Below are 17,342 nucleotides of genomic sequence, written 5' to 3'. Positions count from 1 at the left end.
AATGACAATAAGGATTATCATGTTGTATTGTAATACCCCACGTCCAGTGGGTTGTAAACTCCTGCCTTGCTGTTTCACATGGAATCCATGCTCCTCCTGACTTAGGAGAGGCAAGACGCACAATTCTCTCATGCCTCACCTGATCTCCTTGGAAATTCCATACAAAGTTTGGTAGCCCTGGTGGGGCAGGGGAACCCTCTGCTAGTCTGGGGAGCCCTGGCAAATGCCTGATCTCCTTCTCCGCACCTTGCTGTGTGCTCAGCACAGCACATGACGGTGTCTTGCACCCGGTGGCAATGACCCCGTTCCCCACCCTCAGGCAAAGTCCACAGGGCGGCGAGCAAGATAAGACTTTCTCTGAGCGATCCGAGTCGTGCACAGGGCACTGAACTGCAAGGCAAGAGGATGGCGACATGGCGAAACCAAGCAGCAAGACTACTGACTTGCCTCTTCGCTGTTTACCGGGAGGTGAGTTTGCCGGATGCCGTGGGACTCACAGCACAGAGCTGGGGACGTTGCTGGAAGAGGCAGCCCCAATGAGCTGTGGAAGGGAGGGAACCTTATCAGCGAGGAAAGGCTCCGACTTTGGGGATATTTTAGGTTTTGAGTGGGTGGGGAACTAAGTTGCCGAGAGGCGAGACATGCTATAGAGAGAAGTTGTTATTCTTCTCTCCCAGTATTGTGTCTCCCCCAATGGAACCGATGGGCAGTCAAATTCGGAACAAAAGAAAAGCAGTACTTCTTCACTTGGCACATTAAGTGGTTTACGGAACTCCTTGCCACAAGATACGGTGGTGCCTCTTAGTTTAGATGGACATGAAGGGTTTTGGTTTTTTTGCAAATCCAGTCTGATCCAGCATGGCCCTTTTTATATTTCTGCGAATTAATGGTGTGAAGAGTGTAAGATGGTGAGATCTCTTTGACTGTTAAAGGTAGGGAAATAGATTTCCCCTTCCTAACCTGTCCTTTTAACATTCAGAAAGAAGTATTGAAACAGAAAAGGGGCGTTGGTTTGTAATACATGATTGAATAGCAGTCTGCAACTGAGGGAGGGTAGGACATCTCCATCCTTAGAAATAGTTCAGAAGGGGATAGACAAGTTTTACTGATGCTGAAATGAATTCTTTCCCTATTTGCCCTGTAATTTTTTCTGTGAGAAAGTTTGAATTAATTATTTAAATTTGGCAGGGGGTGTTGAATGGCAAATGCTGGCTTCAAAATTTAGGCTCATGCTCCCTTACAATACTTTTTATTTTGGCAGCTTTCAAATATGAAATCTCATGGGCTGTCAAATACTAAGTATTATCATTGCATGTGATCTATCAATTACTGAGAGTGGGCAGTCTTGTTGCCTGGACAGCCAGACCCTCCAAGTGCCCTGATGTCACAGGGATAGCCCCCAAATTACAGAAACTATTCCAGTTTCTTATTTGTTTCCAGACTGTCCTGCTTGTCCTTTTTGAAGCATATTCCCATTTTACTTTGAGAAATATTGGAGGGGATGCAATACGATGGCCATTGTCTCTCAAGACAGACAGATGCCGACAAGAACGAACCAATTACAGATATAAAAACAGTAGAAATAATTGCATCTATAGAAACAAGGAAAAAATACGTGTAAAATGATTAATTTTATCAATTTACATACTCTCAACAACGTTGCGAAAGAGACTAGTTGGCTTGGCAGCTAATCCGATTAAACATGTGCAAGTGTCAGCACTTGGTCTGAAGGAATTGGTGTCAAAATTTGCAACGGAAAAGGAGATGTGCCCCAAACTGAAAATTTTAAGAGACTTACATTTTTTAATTACAATTCGCAAGGTTGTTCAAAATAATTTGTGAACTAGAAATCATTTTCTTCTCTATTTGAGAAAGGTGACCAAAGATCGTCGTATTCCTTATCCTTGCAATTAAAATAAAGTTAGCAGTTTGGAGTCCTTTTCCATTTTTTCCCTACAAGGCATCTGTTTTTGAACATCAAAGTTAGCAATTTTCCTTTTTTTCTTTTTGCGGGGAGTGCAAGCAGTTAGTCTTTCCTAGGGCACAGAATAGCTTGCCACCATCACTCAGGGGCATAGAAAGGGAGGGCGGTAGGGGTGGTCCACTCTGAGTGTCATCTGGGGGGTGACAAAATCCCCCCATGGCAGATCGCGCCACCGCGCCATGATCAGACCCCCACTAGGAGGATCATGCTGCGGCGCCGAAATCGGATCCCTGCCGAAAGGATCACCCCGCCCCCGGGTGCACATCATGTGACCACTCTGGGTACCCAAGCAGCTAGCTCTGCCACTGCCATCACTTGCTAACCTCCCATCTTCCCATACCATTTGCCAGGGCTGGTGGGAACTGTGTAATAATTGCTGCCGGGCCATGGGCTCCCCATCTCTGGCATTCCTGCTTCCCCTCCCATGTTTAATCTACACAACAACCCTGTGAGGTAGGTTAGGCAGAGAGAGGGTGACTAAATCACCCAGTGGCTGAGTGGGTATGTGAACCTGGTTCTGCCCAGGGCATCACTCTAAGCCAGGCGTCAACAAACTTTTTCAGCAGGGGGCCCTGGGGATTGGACTATATTTTGAAGGGGGAAAAGAATGGATTCCTATGCCCCACAAATAACCCAGAGATGCATTTTAAATAAAAGCACACATTCTGCTCATGTAAAAACACACTGATTCCCGGACCATCCGTGGGCCGGATTGAGAAGGCGATTGGGCCGGATCCAGCCCCTGGGCCTTAATTTGCCTACCCATCCTCTAAGCACTACACCCCTCCAGTGTCTCACGAACATTTAGTCAGACTCTCACTGAGACTGTTTGGTGCACAAAGCATCCCTGAACTCTTGGTCCCATGGTCCCCTAAGCTTCTTGCAGTACGGCAGGGAATCACACCAAGACTTCCAGTTCACCTTTGGAATAAACCAGAAGTGGCTTCTCAGCATGCACATTGACCCTAGGTGGGAAATTTGTAAGCAAATATTTTGTCACTCGGCCTCATTTCTTCCTTGCTTGCCAGCTAAAGGTGTGTTTTTCAAGCAGATGGATAGAAAAGCAACATATTTCCCATTAATATTCCATCATTAGAGGAAGACAAGGGAAGCAGAAGTGGATTTGCTGCGAGACCAGCTCATTAGAAGAACTTCACAACTTTGGAAACTACCATATTTTTCTGTGTATAAGACGATGCTTTTCGCTAAAAAAAAAGCTAGGCAAAAATTGGGTGTCGTCTCATACGAGGATAGTGAATGCAGAGGGGGGACGTGCGATTAGTGGCAGCAGCATCAGAAGATTGGCAGCGGTGATTGGGCGGTTGATTGGTGGCTGCAGCAAGGCCTGCTGGTGATTGGATGTGGCTGCGGCAATTGGGCAGGCGATTGGCAGCTGTGAAAAGTGGGCGGGTGGATTGTTGGTGGCGGTGAGCAGGCAGACAATTGGTGGCTGCGGTGAGGTGTGTGATCGGCAGTGGCTGTGGCAAGCAATTGGCAGTGGCGGGCAGGCGGGTGAGCGATTGACGGAAGTGACCTCCCCCACCCCCACCCAAAGCTAAACAACTTGATTTCTTAATTTTGGGTTAAAAAAAATAGGGGTCGTCTTATACGTGGGGGCACCTTATACACAGAAAAATATGGTAGTGCCCAAATTTGCTTTTTCCTCCTCCGTCCCCAACCCTCCTCCTTTCGTGTTGTGTCTTTTAGCTCAAGGTAGGGAACTTGATTTTTTAAATAATTGGTCCACAACCTTCACTGGCAACTTTTTTTTTTTGGTGAAGATCAAGATAAAAATATCTCGCTGAAGGAAGGGTGGGATATAAACTAAATAAATAAATGCACTTTAAATAAAGACATATTCCTTTCCAGTCGTTCACTTCCAGATTCGTTCTCTTTCTAGGTTTTGACGTTCAAAGGAGAAGGAAACTGTATGAATTACTCGTAAGTTACAGCTCCAGCTTCTTCCTCTGGCCTGTTCTCCTGTACTGAATATGCTAGGACTGGCTCAGACCTTAAATGGATGAGCGTCCAACCTGGGCATGGGGAAATTGGGTAGATAAAAAAATTGGGTAGAAATTGGTGCAACGCGGGTGGCGCTGTGGGTTAAACCACAGAGCCTAGGGCTTGCTGATCAGAAGGTCGGCGGTTCGAATCCCCGCGACAGGGTGAGCTCCCGTTGCTCGGTCCCTGCTCCTGCCAACCTAGCAGTTCAAAAGCACGTCAAAGTGCAAGTAGATAAATAGGTACCGCTCCAGAGGGAAGGTAAACGGCATTTCTGTGCGCTGCTCTGGTTCACCAGAAGCGGCTTAGTCATGCTGGCCACATGACCTGGAAGCTGTACGCCGGCTCCTTCGGCCAAAAAAGCGAGATGAGCGTTGCAACCCCAGAGTCGGTCACGACTGGACCTAATGGTCAGGGGTCCCTTTACCTTTAAGACAACAGGGGTGGAGGTGAGGAAAACCCAAGCAAAAAAAATGGCATGGCCGAAAAAACTGGGCTTGAGAGGAAATCCAGACCCTCTCCAGGGTTTCCTTCCCCAGCTCTCGCTGCTGAGAGCTAGAAACTTGCATGCAAAGTTTGAGCCTAGAAACTTGCATGCAAAACACATGCTGTGCCACTGAGATGCAGCCTCTACCCGCAATGTTATGGAAAATTCAGGAGCAGCTGGTTGGGAGGAGTGGTGGGCAAAGCGAGAGCGGCCTTTTTCTGTTTTATTATTATTTGTTACTAATGTTCTACAATGTGGTTTTAATGGGGTACACCGCCCTGGGATCTTTTGATAAAGGGTGGTATATTAAACAGAAATAATAATAATAATAATAATAATAATAATAATAATAATAATAATAGCTTTTGTTTTTCTAAACCTTTGCCTCTCTCCTTCTTCAAGGTGTATAGGCAGCTACTGCACCTGCATTGAATGGACAATGCCTGGCTGGTCCATGTACGTATGGAGCGAGTATGGGACCCCCTCCCTGGAGAGTGGATTAGGTGGGGGAATCACTGCTTGTGAATTGGCAGGAGAAGACTTTGGTTTGTCCATGATCGCACCAGCATTGAGACTGGTCCAATATCAGATTGATGGACTGGAGGATTCCGTTTGTGTGCTTCCAGGGGCCGGGAACCAAATGTGGTCCCGGCTATGCCCCCTTCCCAGCCACACCCCCTCTCCTGAAGCTACACCCAGTGCCGGATTTACATATAAGCTAAACAAGTTATAGCTTAGGGCCCCACTCTCTTGGCCCCCCCAAAAAAATTAAAGACAAAAATGGGTGTACATTTCCAAAATATAAGCTAAAAAACAAATAAAATAAAAGCTACATACAGCAACAGTGTTTTGTGTTGTGTAGGCTCCTATGATGTAAGTCGTGGGCCCCGCCTGCTAGCCTGCTCCCTAAAATATCACTGGTTTGCTCATTTCTATATATAGGGTGCCTACATTCTGCTATTTATAATTATTTATAATTATTAATGGTTTGCATCATATATTTACACCTATTATTATTACATGTTATAGCAAGTTTCTAGAGACTAGATTATGAGTCTTTGTAAATTGTGTCTCTAAAGGAACTTTAGTTATTGCCAAACGCGTGTTTGCATTATTAAGTTTGTTATGAATAAAAAATCATTTTAAGTTAGAGCTTAATAATTATTTCACTTAATTGTATTTCAGTTCATCAATTACTTTGATAAAAATACCTATTTTGTTATGTGCAAATGGCTTTAGATACCTATTAGGTCCATAAATTACCATAGAGCATATATTCAGCACACACACAAAAACAGCGACAATTTGTTGTTGACAAAGGACAGCTGGACATATAAAGGGCCCTATTACCGTCAGTAGCTTAGGGCCTCATCAAACCTAAATCCGGCCCTGGTCATGTGCCCATCTGCATTATCTAAACAATTCCTTAAGACTTCCTTAAAAACCACAAGTATTATACACCGAAAGGGTCTCATTCATGTCAGCAATCGTGCCGCCACATTCTGCCCTCTCTGCTGCTTCCAGATCAAGCGCGAGGGAAGCCCCAAAGAGAGTGTATTGCAGTAGTCTAATCTTCCACTGCCATACAGTTTTTCTTTTTTGCAAGCATTTTATTCCTGATACAATGCAAATTTGTATGCTCAACTTGCAGGGGGGGGGGCTGGGAGAAAAACAATGCCCTGGAGCAGAATGCAGCCTAGAGAAGGAATGTCTTCTTGGTGGTGGGTTTCAGATATTCTGTATTAGCAGCATGGTAAAAAATAAGGACGTGGGTGGCGCTGTGGGTTAAACCACAGAGCCTAGGACTTGCCGATCAGAAGGTCGGCGGTTCAAATCCCCGCGACAGGGTGAGCTCCCGTTGCTCGGTCCCTGCTCCTGCCAACCTAGCAGTTCGAAAGCATGTCAAAGTGCAAGTAGATAAATAGGTACCGCTCCAGCGGGAAGGTAAATGGCGTTTCCATGCGCTGCTCTGGTTCGCCAGAGGCTGCTTAGTCCTGCTGGCCACATGACCCGGAAGCTGTACGCCGGCTCCCTCAGCCAGTAAAGCGAGATGAGTGCCGCAACCCCAGAGTTGTCCGTGACTGGACCTAATGGTCAGGGGTCCCTTTAACTTTTTTAAAAAGATAAAACATTTCCTTGATGGGGTTTGGTAGATCCAGGAGCTAGACTTATGCTATGCCTCTCCTTTGTCTCCATGCAGAGGTCTCGTCACGGTCATTGGGATCGGCGTGGGTGTGGGCTGCCTGACGGTGCTTTTTAAGTGCTGCTGCGCAATTTGCAAGGACCCGGAGGAGACTGACCGAGAAGAAGTGGCAATACACATGCCCACCTTGCCGCCTGCCTTTGCCCCACCTGTGCCTACAGCTCCTTCACAGCAAGAGAGCATGGATCCTCCCCCCTACAGTGAGGTAACCATCTCATGTGACTCTTTCTTCTGCTCGTGAGAGATGGCAGGTATTCCTGCCACAATGACAGCTAGCCTGCTTCCGGTGAGCCCAGGAGAGATTTATGGACCTACCTCGAATTGAGAAGTCCATGCCTCTTCATTCCTGGTGCAAAAGTCAAGAAAAATAGGGGTTCAAATGTTCATTAAATCAATTTTGCCTCTTCAAATGATACTGTATGAACCAGGAGTGTAGCGTGGGGAGGGCCAGGGGGGGCTGTGGCCCAGGGTGCAGATTTTTGAAAGGGCCTGAGCAGTGCCGGATTTAGCTAAACAAGCTATAGTTTAGGGCCACACTCTCTTGGGCGCCCCCCAAAATATACTTCTTCTTAATTGTATTTCACTATTAATATACTTCTTCTTAATTGTATAGTCATACCTCGGGTTGAATGCGCTTCGGGTTGAGCACATTTGAGTTGCTCTCCGCGGCAACCCAGAAGTAACGTAGCACGTTACTTCCGGGTTTCACCGCTTGCGCATCCACAGACGCTAAAAATGACGTCATGCGCATGTGCAGAAGCGGCGAAAAGCCATCACTAGTTATGTTTGCTTCTAAAGGTGAACGGGGCTCCGGAACGGATCTCGTTCGTATCTAGAGGTACCGCTGTGTTTCAGTTCAACAATTACTTTGAAAAAATACCTATTTTGCTGTGTGCCAATGGCTTTAGATACCTATTGTTGTTGTTGTCGTTTAGTCGTGTCCAACTCTTTGTGACTCCATGGACAAGAGCACGCCAGGCACTCCTGTCTTCCACTGCCTCCTGCAGTTTGGTCAGACTCATTATTAGGTCCATAAATTACCATATAGCATAGATTCAACACAAAAAACAATGACAATTTGTTGTTGACAAAGGACAGCTGGACATATAAAGGGTCCATTACCTACAGTAGCTTAGGGCCTCGTCAAACCTAAATCTGGTCCTGGGTGCGAGGCAGCGTAACCAGGTGCCCCCACGATAGGCTCCCTCAACCAGAACCAGAGGCAGCTCGTTTGGCAGCCGAAGCTTGAGCTGGTGCAGCCACACTCTGTGCCCAGGGTGCCAACAACCTGCACTATGCCACTTATATGAACATAAAAGAAAGCTACCTCATTTATTAATTTATTTAAAAACATTCTTGAATGCCACCATTCCATACAATATATCAAAATATCAGTCTCATATAGACACACACTAAGAAGCACGTAAAAAATTTAAATCATGGATCACCAGCTGTTAGAGAATACGTTTTCTTAATTGTCTTCATAAGTCTGATGGGATATACCGAAATATACTGAACCAGACAAACCATGATTACTTTAATGATCATTAAATTTATTACCCGCCCTTCACCAGCAGGCCCCAGTAAAGGTAAAGGGTAAAGGGACCCCTGACCATTAGGTCCAGTCGTGACCGACTCTGGGGTTGCGGCGCTCATCTCGCTTTATTGGCCAAGGGAGCCGGCATGACTAAGCCGCTTCTGGCAAACCAGAGCAGGGCACGGAAATCCCGTTTACCTTCCCGCCGGAGCGGTACCTATTTATCTACTTGCACTTTGACGTGCTTTCGAACTGCTAGGTTGGCAGGAGCTGGGACCGAGCAACAGGAGCTCACCCGTCGTGGGGATTTGAACCGCCAACCTTCTGATTGGCAAGCCCTAGGGTCTGTGGTTTAACCCACAGCGCCACCCACGTCCCTAGGTGAGGTGCAATTATTTAAAATTCAAAAAGGGCTTTTTGTTTCAGCCGTTCTGGCACCTCTCAGGTGGGGGGCCATTCTAAGAGGATGAGGGAGGTGTCCATGGGGAGTTCCGGCCCCTCTTTTTCTAGAAAAACAGCATTTTCGGATATTTAAACAATTAGGACAAGGAATAGGGGAATTTTTGAAAACACACCTCAAAGGCCAAGTGAAGAGATGTGTCGTCAGCATTCACCAAAAGCTTTATAGTGGTGTTGAAGAAGGAGTTCCACCGCTTTGTGGTGAGGAGCTTCACAATATTTGTCAATCTAGTATAGCCTGCACTGACAGGCAACAGGTCTCCCTGGCCGCAGACAGGGTCCTTTCCCACCATCTGCCACTTTCTTTTACATGAAGGCACCAGAGATTGAACCTAAGGCTTTCTGCAGGCAAAGCACGGTGTTCGTCCACAGAGTCCCTCACTTTTTGCAGATGGCTGTTGTCTTCTGAGAAAGCCACTTCCTCCTTAAGGAGGAGGTGGGGTTGTGGGCTTCACGGCCCCTCCACGTGCCTAGGGGGGTGGGAGGGCAGCCCCTGCCCGACTGGGGAGTTCCCGGCTGCGTCACCCCCTAGCCGGCCAATCGAGTTGGTCTGGGGGTGTGGCCTGCCCCTTAAAGGCAGGACGCAGCCGGGGATCTCCCTCTTTGTCCGCCCACCAGCTGCATCGGTTTTCCTACCCTCCTGCCCTCTAAGGTTTGCTTTCTTTGACCTTGCTATGGACCATGGTTGGTCGCCGTTGGGGGGACCTGGTAGGAATTTTTCCACTTGGCAAATTGGCACCAACCACTTGGTTTTCGCCTAGCTTTCTGGGTATTGGCGGTTAGGTATAGGTACAGTTCTGTAGATGGAAGAGGGGAGGTAGCGCCATCACCTGCCCCACATATTGAAGGGTAGTCCAATAAAGGATTCCGGGGGGCGTGGCCCTGACCGAAGCCTAGGAGTTTAGGTCCTAAGGCACACCCCCTAACGATGGCCCCGGGGGAGTTCCTAGTTGATGTGCATCAGCAGGACTCCCCCGACTGGTGGTTAACCCTTCCCAGACTTCAAGCAGACGGGCTGGAGTCGGATATAGTTGGTTAGGACCAATGCCTAAGCCAATACCGCTCATCACCTGTAACCAATAAAGCTGTGGCCTTTTTTTAGCCCATTAACCTTAATAATTGTGTCGTGTGTCATTATTTCCACCTAGGGGGGTCGGGAACTCGCCACACAACCTTCTTTCCACCCTGTAGAAAATCTCCTTCCCTTTTCATTCCCGATGGTTGGGTAGGGTAGATGTGTGTGTTTAAGAGCAACCTCCCCAAAATCTTCATGTTTTGACATTGACACCGTTCCTATCATTCTCTCCAGGTTGCTTGGAAGCTACCCTGTTACCCAACTCCTGAGGGACAGCCACCTGCTTATGACAACATAGCTCTGGATATCTCCGAGCCTCCTGCATACATAACCGAAAGATGACAGCTGAAGAGCGCCGTGTTTCTGCTGCTATTACAACCAGAACTGTGAGAAGAACATAAAAATAATAATAATGGGTGGATCGATCGAGGCTCGCATTCCCTTCCCAGTCTGCAAGGTGTCCTTATGAAGCACAAAAGCAGGGAATATAGATGATGGCCTTTCCCTTCCACGAACATTTGGTATTCACAGATATACTGCCTCATGAAGGTTCTATTAGGCATTATGCTGAATAGTTGTTGACAGATCTGTGCTTTATTATTACTTTGCCTAACCCCTGTTAAAAATCTCTCCGAGCTTGTGGCCACCTTCGCATCTTGTGGGACTTACTCCATGCTTATCAGTTATTAACTAATCAGGCTAGTATGTGTATTATTATTGCTGTTGTTATTATTTATTGAACTTATACACAGCCCTATACCCGGAGGTCTCAGGGCGGTTATGTGTTGAAGAAGCACCTTCTTTGGTTCACCAGATACAGAAGAAAGTGTCTCCATACTTATTGCCTCCACAAGGGTCTTAATTCTAAGCTACAAACCTCAGCCACAGTTCCCCCCACTCCTTTTAATTCTCTCGTCAGCTGAGGAAACCTCCCTGTTGTTTAAAAAAATATATTTATTGAATTTTCAAATTTTCCACATTTCCCCCTAGACCTTCGACTCTCCTTGTGACTTCTCATCCACCCTTCTATGTTCTGTGGTTTCCCTTGTGTTGCATATTATCATTATAATTACCGTATTTTTCACCCTATAGGACGCACTTTTTCCCCTCCAAAAATGAAGGGGAAATGTGTGTGCGTCCTATGGGGCGAATGCAGGCTTTCGCTGAAGCCTGGAGAGCGAGAGGGGTCAGTGCGCACCAACCCCTCTTGCTCTCCAGGCTTCAGGAAGCTCTGCGCAGCCCTCTGGGGCCCGGTGCGGAGTCGCGCTGGGCTCCCGAACGCTGCACAGAGCTGCCTGCAGCCCCGGGCTTTGCGCAGCTCTGCGCAGCCCTCCGGAGCCCAGCACGACTTCGCGCCAGGTTCCCTAGGCTTGCGGATAGCAGGCTGCTCTGGGGGCTGGGGTCAGGGGAAGCTTGGGCTTCCCCCGCGCCAGCCCCACGCCTGGGGGGGGAAATAATTTTTTCCCCTTTATTTCCCCCCCCAAAAAACCTAGGTGCGTCCTATGGGGCGAAAAATACGGTATCATCCTAAGTTATTCATCTTACTATTTCTAAGCTGTTACTCATATTTCAAATCCTGTTCGTGTTTTCATAAAACTGTTTCTTTAGATATGCTATGAAATACTTCCATTCCTCCAAAAACGTTCCTTCATTTTTTATCTCTAATTTTGGCTGCTAACCTTGTCATTTCTGCCCATTTCTCCATCATTCTTATAAACCATCTGTCTTTCATCGGTATCTCATCTTCTTTACATTCTTGAACTCTGCGTGTGATCAGACGGAGAACTGTCTGCACTACACACTTCTGAAATTTGGTTCCTGGGACTTCCAGGTCAAAGGGTTGTGTGCGACTGCCCAATACAGTTGTAGTTTGGTTCTCGGACGGAATCCATTCTGGAAGTCTGTTTGACATCTGAAAACGTTCTAAAAACCAAGGCTCGGCTTCCGATTGGCTGCAGGAGCTTCTTGCAGCCAATCAGAAGCCGTGGAAGCCGGCTTCCAAAAAACGTCTGCAAACCGGAACACTCACTTCCAGGTTTGTGGCGTTCAGGAGCCAAAACATTCATCGCAAGGCATTTGAGAAGCCAGGTACGATTGTATAGAAATCAACACATGGGGAATTATATGGAGGATGTTATCTGGTATGTCTGTTTGTTTATTGACCTTTCCTCCACGGACCTTGAGGTGGAAAACGTGGATCTCCCTGCCCACCCCCTCCAGCTCACCACCTCCCCTCAGCCTAAACAACATAACAAGGTTATTGGGAGAACAAAACGAGGCTGAGATGAGGCTGGAGAGACAGGGGCTGGCCCAAGGCCCCCCAAGTGGGGTTTTTTAGCCAAGTGGGGATGTGGACCCGGGTCTCCTGAATCCTAGTCCATCACTATACTACCCTGGCTTGTAGGCCTACCCTCTGCAAGAACTCCTCCAGGAGAATATATGGCTCTTTCACTTCGTTTATAAGGTTCTACGAAATCCACCTCATTGCAACCTCTCTTTCGCAGCGCCAGTGAGTATGTTGCTCAGAAGCAGTGCTTTTTTTCTGGGGGGGACGCAGGGGTAACGCATACCCCTAAACATTTTGTGAACCTTTGTACTTTTGTCCATTTACTGTATTTATTTCCCCCGATTTGAACTATAACATGGTGATTTTCTTGAGTCAAAATGAGAATACAGTGGTACCTCGGGTTATGAACTTAATTTGTTCCAGAGGCCCGTTCTTAACCCAAAACTGTTCTTATCCTGAGGTGTGCTTTCGCTAATGGGACCTCCCGCTGTCACAGGTGCGTGATTTCCGTTCTCATCCTGGGGCAAAGTTCGCAACCCAGAGCAACTACTTCCGGGTTAGCGGAGTTTGTAACCTGAAGCGTTTGTAACCCAAGGTACCACTGTACCCCCTAAACATTGTACCAATGCCCGTCATGCGAGGCAACCAGGAATCTTAAACGGGGCAGGTCTGAGATTGAGAAAGTGGTTATCGTGTGGGATTTCCAAGCAGAAGATCTGCACACATTCATTTCTTGCATATTAGTGGATTCCCAGGGACTGACTGGAACCAAATCTTTGAAACGTCTCCTCACTCCTTCCCCTGGTTCTTGCTATGGTTGTGTTCATCTGAAATGTTATCTGGCATATCACCTTGCTTGTGGTTTCCCAAGCAATGCTACGGTCACTTGTAGGTAAGGAATCAGTACAAATCTCTCTCTCTCTCTCTCTCTCTCTCTCTCTCTCTCTCTCACACACACACACACACACACTTTGGCTTCCAGATCTACTTTGCTTTTTTTTCCAGCTCTACTTTGCTGAACATCTAGCCCTGCTAGATGAGACATTTCAGACATTACTGGGATTTGGCAATGTCAGGAGTGTTGATTTCCCCCCCTTAAAAATAGCTCAAAAACTTCAATTTTCTTGGAGATTTTGCCAAAAAACTTTTGTGTCCGGATTTTCACTTTTTGAAAATGAGAGTACCCCTAAATATTCTTTTTAGAAGAAAAAAAAGCACTGCTCAGAAGTAACAATGCCAACCCTATATAAATTAGCAAATGCAATTTTTACGCAAATCTGTGTCTTATTTGGGGACTGCAGCTCCTCTTTTGAAAAGCAATGGCATTGCACTTCTGTGAAACATACAGTCTGCAGAACTAATATCACAACATTACATAATATGGTACACTTGAACTTCTGTATAAATATGAACTTCCATGTCTGTTCTGATATTAAAACTTCTGCTGTGTTGGTCCATTTCCTTCAGTGTTACACACACAAATCCTTTCCTATTTTTAAAATTTGTGTACTTATTTCTCAAACTCAGTTAGATTGGTCCTGGTGTTTCCAATGCTATTTTTCCAGGAAAAGAGGTGCTGCAGCTCTTAGAATGGCGATGGGACCCACCTGAGACAGGAGCTCAGCTCCAGCTGAAAAAAAGCCTTGCATATAAATTATACATATGCATAACAATTCTATTGAATTTTTAAAAATGATTCTGTGTGTGTGTGTGGTTTCAGCACTTCTTAATTTGACCGTAAGCCGCTTTGAGTTTCTGTCAGGGAAAAAGGTGGGGTGTCAATAAATAGGTCATCATCTCCTGTGTTTTCAGCCGCATTGAATTCCTGGGCCCACTGTCTGGCTCTGTCACACCCTGATTTCGCTTGGAGTCCTTTCCTTCCTGGCTTCACAGCCAGCGATGTTTTGCTCTTTGGACTGCACTGGGGCGATGGCAACAAGCTTGTCACCAACTACATCAGGCCAGATGCCAGGAGGGCACCGTGACCAGCGCCTGACACTGCTGAGGTGGTGAAACACTGCCATTCCTGGGAGAAAAGTGTCGTGACGGTGCTTCACGACTGACTGAAGTGCTCTGAGGACTTACATTGGAAGACAAACCAAAATCTTCGCAATGCAAGGTTTTAAAGCTCATAAATTGAAGGCAGGCTTGGCCCCAACACCCAGCGTCTGTGGGCAGTTAGGTAAAGGTAAAGGGACCCCTGACCATTAGGTCCAGTCGTGACCAACTCTGGGGTTGCGGCGCTCATCTCGCTTTATTGGCTGAGGGAGCCGGCGTACAGCTTCCGGGTCATGTGGCCAGCATGACTAAGCCGCTTCTGGCGAACCAGAGCAGAACATGAAAATGCCGTTTACCTTCCTGCCAGAGTGGTACCTACTTATCTACTTGTACTTTGACGTGCTTTCGAACTGCTAGGTTGGCAGGAGCAGGGACCGAGCAACGGGAGCTCACCCCGTCGCGGGGATTTGAACCGCCGACCTTCTGATCGGCAAGTCCTAGGCTCTGTGGTTTAACCCACAACGCCACCCGCGTCCTGTCTGTGGGCAGTTACTGAGGTCCTAATTCACTAGCAGTACATGGGCCTGACTTGTGTAGGATTCCCCATATTTCAAGAAGTAAAAATGTGGACACAAAAAGTTGAGCTTTTTGGAGAAAAGTTTTTTTTGGGGGAAATTGCCCCAAAAGATGGTAAGCAGACATATGGCAACCCTAGACATATGGCTCATCCAGACTTGCCCTTGCCCTGCCCCTTTCCCCCAGGGAAACCCAATATTTACCACTGAACTGGAGCAAACCTGAGCCAGTTTTTCTCCAGATAGATGTTTGCTCCAATTTATTGCTAAAGAATACCTTTTCCCGAGGAAAACAGCAAGGCCAAAACCACTCAGGCCCAAGCCTAGAAAGCACGGGCCGAAGTGAAAACCACTGGGACCCTTTGCAGTGTTCTTAAATCCCAATGGGTCTACTCTTGAGTAAAGCTTGAACATCGCCCATCACCTGCATTTCTCAAGAGTGGGGCAATCGGACGAGTTGCTATCATGCAAGCTCTGTCTTGCTAACAAGCACAGAAAACCCCGGCGTTCCAAATTTCCCCAAAATGCCACGAGTTTCAGCCCGAGAAGCCAGAAGAAGACACAAGAAGACAAGAGTTTCGAATTTTGTGTGTTCTTTCTTTGAAATTTAATAAAAGTCAACAGAAATGTGTAACAAAAGGGGTCCGTTCCAGTAGTGGCTACAGGGGCACAACGTGCACCAGAGAGAAGAAAATAAGTTACAACAGCATCCTGGGTTCTCAAAAGCAGCTACTTCTTTCTCCTATTAATTAGGAGTATAAAACAGCACGAAGAAAAGGGAAAGTGAGGAAAGTGTAAACATAAAAAACAACCAGGACAGCCACCGACGCCAGACAAACAGCTGGAGAGGTAGAAACAGATTTTTAGAAAGAGAGGCAAAGGTAACGTTCTTATTTTCTATTGCAGGGAAGGGGAAGGTTTAAGCCTCCCAGATGTTGCGGAACGACAGCCCCATCATCCCCAGCCATTGGCCATGCTTGCAACATCTGGAGGGCCTAAGCTTCCTCACACCTGTTCTCATGGAATCACTGTAGAGTTGGAAGGGACCTGAGTGGTCATCTAGTCCAACCCTCTGCGATGCAGGCATCACAGCTAAGTGATTCCATTGAGGTCCAAGTCTTCCCCCAAGCTGGTAAATGTTTGGCAGTGTTCATGCTTTATCCTTGGCAGTTACACCGCTAGAGAGATGGGCTTCTTTAAAAGGGCAGTTTATTTAATGTGGTTATCATCTCTCCCCCTGCCTCTGCCCCACCCCACCCCGAGCAGTCTGAATTTGATAAAGAAGCCAACCAGATTGGTTCCTGGATTTTACATCTGCATTGGCAGCAGGTCTTCCAAAAACTTGCTCGCTGCTGCCCTCTGCTGCCCGTGAGCATCCTTCACGCGAGGCATCCTCCTCACTCTGCCTAACAGAAGGGCCAGACCCAGATTAATTCCAAATATCTCAGGCATATGGATCAAAGTGTTAAAAGGGACGCAGGTGGGTAAAACCTCAGTGCCTAGGACTTGCTGATCATAAGGTCGGCGGTTCGAATCCCCGCAGCGGGGTGAGCTCCCCTCGTTCGGTCCCAGCTCCTGTCAACCTAGCAGTTCGAAAGCACCCCTAAGTGCAAGTAGATAAATAGGGACCGCTTTATAGAGGGAAGGTAAACGGCGTTTCCATGTGCGGCGCTGGTGCTGGCTTGCCAGATGCCGCTTCGTCACGCTGGCCACGTGACCCGGAAGTGTCTTCGGACTGCACTGGCCCCCGGCCTCTTGAGCGAGATGAGCGCGCAACCCTAGAGTCGGACACGACTGGCCCTGACGGGCAGGGGTACCTTTACCTTTAAGAAACCATTCTTCCATAGGTTGCTCTTCCTACATTTCGCTGCATGTGAGCACGTAATATAAACATGGCTCTCGCCTACCATAAACCAGTGCACCTACTGATGGACGCGATTTCCCCTAGGATAACGCATTTCTGTATGCTGCATTCACTAATTCATGCATTTTCGCAAATACTTTCCCCTGTAAGATGCCTTTTTGTATATATACTCATGTTGGAGAGCTATATTGTTCATTCAAGGAAGTGCAGTTTCTGAATAATATGCATTTCGATCGAAGAATTGTTTTGGGGAAGTGCCAGCTTGGTTGGTTTGCATTAAAATGCAAAAGAAACCAAATCTCTTGCCCACTGCCAGGGTGCATTATTTGCTGCAGCAACCACTGTAGCCGACAGCACCACTTTCACCTTTATTCCACCTGAAATAAATTTTTAAAAAAACCAGGCACAAACTTTGCCAAACAAAGCTCAGCAACCTGTGTGTCTGGATTTTCACTTTTTGAAATACGGCAACTCTGCATGAATTAGCCAATGCAAATTTTACGCAAATGTGTATCTTACTTGGGGGCTGCAGTGCCTCTTTTGAGAAGCAATGGCACTGCAATTCTGTGAAATATACAGTCTGCACAACTAATGTCACATAATATGTGCCATATACATTACCTTGCATATACATTATACATATGCATAACAGTTTTTTTTTTTAAATGATTCTCTGTGTGTGTGTGGTTGCAGCACTTCTTAATTTGACTGTAAGCCACTTTGAGTCTCTTTCAAGGAAAAAGGTCGGATGTCAATAAATAGGTCATCATCTTCTGTTTTCAGCCGCAGGGAATTCCTGGGCCCACTGTCTGGCTCCGCCCACACCCTGATTTCGCTTGGAGTCCTTTCCTTCCCGGCTTCACAGCCAGTGA

General features: G+C 46.9%; 1 protein-coding gene across 1 annotated transcript; it reads left to right on the top strand.

Moving 5' to 3' along the window:
* The first annotated feature begins 326 nt into the window (after positions 1–326).
* TMEM92 (transmembrane protein 92) lies at positions 327–10,707 on the top strand. The gene is made up of 5 exons (XM_053361219.1): positions 327–468; positions 3,885–3,925; positions 4,875–4,928; positions 6,673–6,880; positions 9,981–10,707. The coding sequence occupies exons 1-5, from the start codon at positions 406–408 to the stop codon at positions 10,086–10,088; spliced, it is 474 nt and encodes a 157-aa protein (XP_053217194.1). The 5' UTR covers positions 327–405; the 3' UTR covers positions 10,089–10,707.
* The last annotated feature ends 6,635 nt before the right edge of the window (positions 10,708–17,342 follow it).

This window comes from Podarcis raffonei, chromosome 13, assembly GCF_027172205.1.
Source record: "Podarcis raffonei isolate rPodRaf1 chromosome 13, rPodRaf1.pri, whole genome shotgun sequence".
Taxonomy (NCBI): Eukaryota; Metazoa; Chordata; class Lepidosauria; order Squamata; family Lacertidae; genus Podarcis; species Podarcis raffonei.
This window is presented reverse-complemented; position numbering and strand designations above follow the sequence as displayed.